Consider the following 329-nt stretch of genomic DNA (forward strand, 5'->3'; position numbering starts at 1 on the left):
AGAGCACCTTATAATTAAATATATTGTGGCATTTGTTCAATACCAATAATCTGCAGATGAACTAGATTGTAATACATGAAAGATAATTTCTTGTATAAAAGAGTACAAACTTAAAAGGACAGTACATACCAGAGCAGTATTCCTTATAGTCAAGTATAGCACAACGCCCAGAAATGTCTGAGATAGGCAGAGTCTCTACTCCTGCAGTGAGGTAAACTTCTTGCTTATAAAATAAATGTTCACCACTAGGATTGCTGTGATGTGCACTCTTGTAAATGGTGCCCAAGAAGTAGCATGTTCCCCTAGAAGAGAAAAGAAAAGAAAAGAAA

At 35.6% G+C, this 329-nt stretch overlaps 1 protein-coding gene across 1 annotated transcript in view; it reads right to left on the minus strand.

Moving 5' to 3' along the window:
* LOC119581804 (protein polybromo-1-like) overlaps positions 1-329 on the minus strand; it is a gene marked incomplete in the record, with an annotated part of 66,711 nt that overhangs the window by 45,372 nt on the left and 21,010 nt on the right. The window contains 1 exon segment of the mRNA XM_037929935.1: positions 130-302. Coding sequence (XP_037785863.1) covers positions 130-302 — 173 coding nt within the window.

The sequence above is a fragment of the Penaeus monodon genome, chromosome 15, assembly GCF_015228065.2.
Source record: "Penaeus monodon isolate SGIC_2016 chromosome 15, NSTDA_Pmon_1, whole genome shotgun sequence".
NCBI classification, from domain to species: Eukaryota; Metazoa; Arthropoda; class Malacostraca; order Decapoda; family Penaeidae; genus Penaeus; species Penaeus monodon.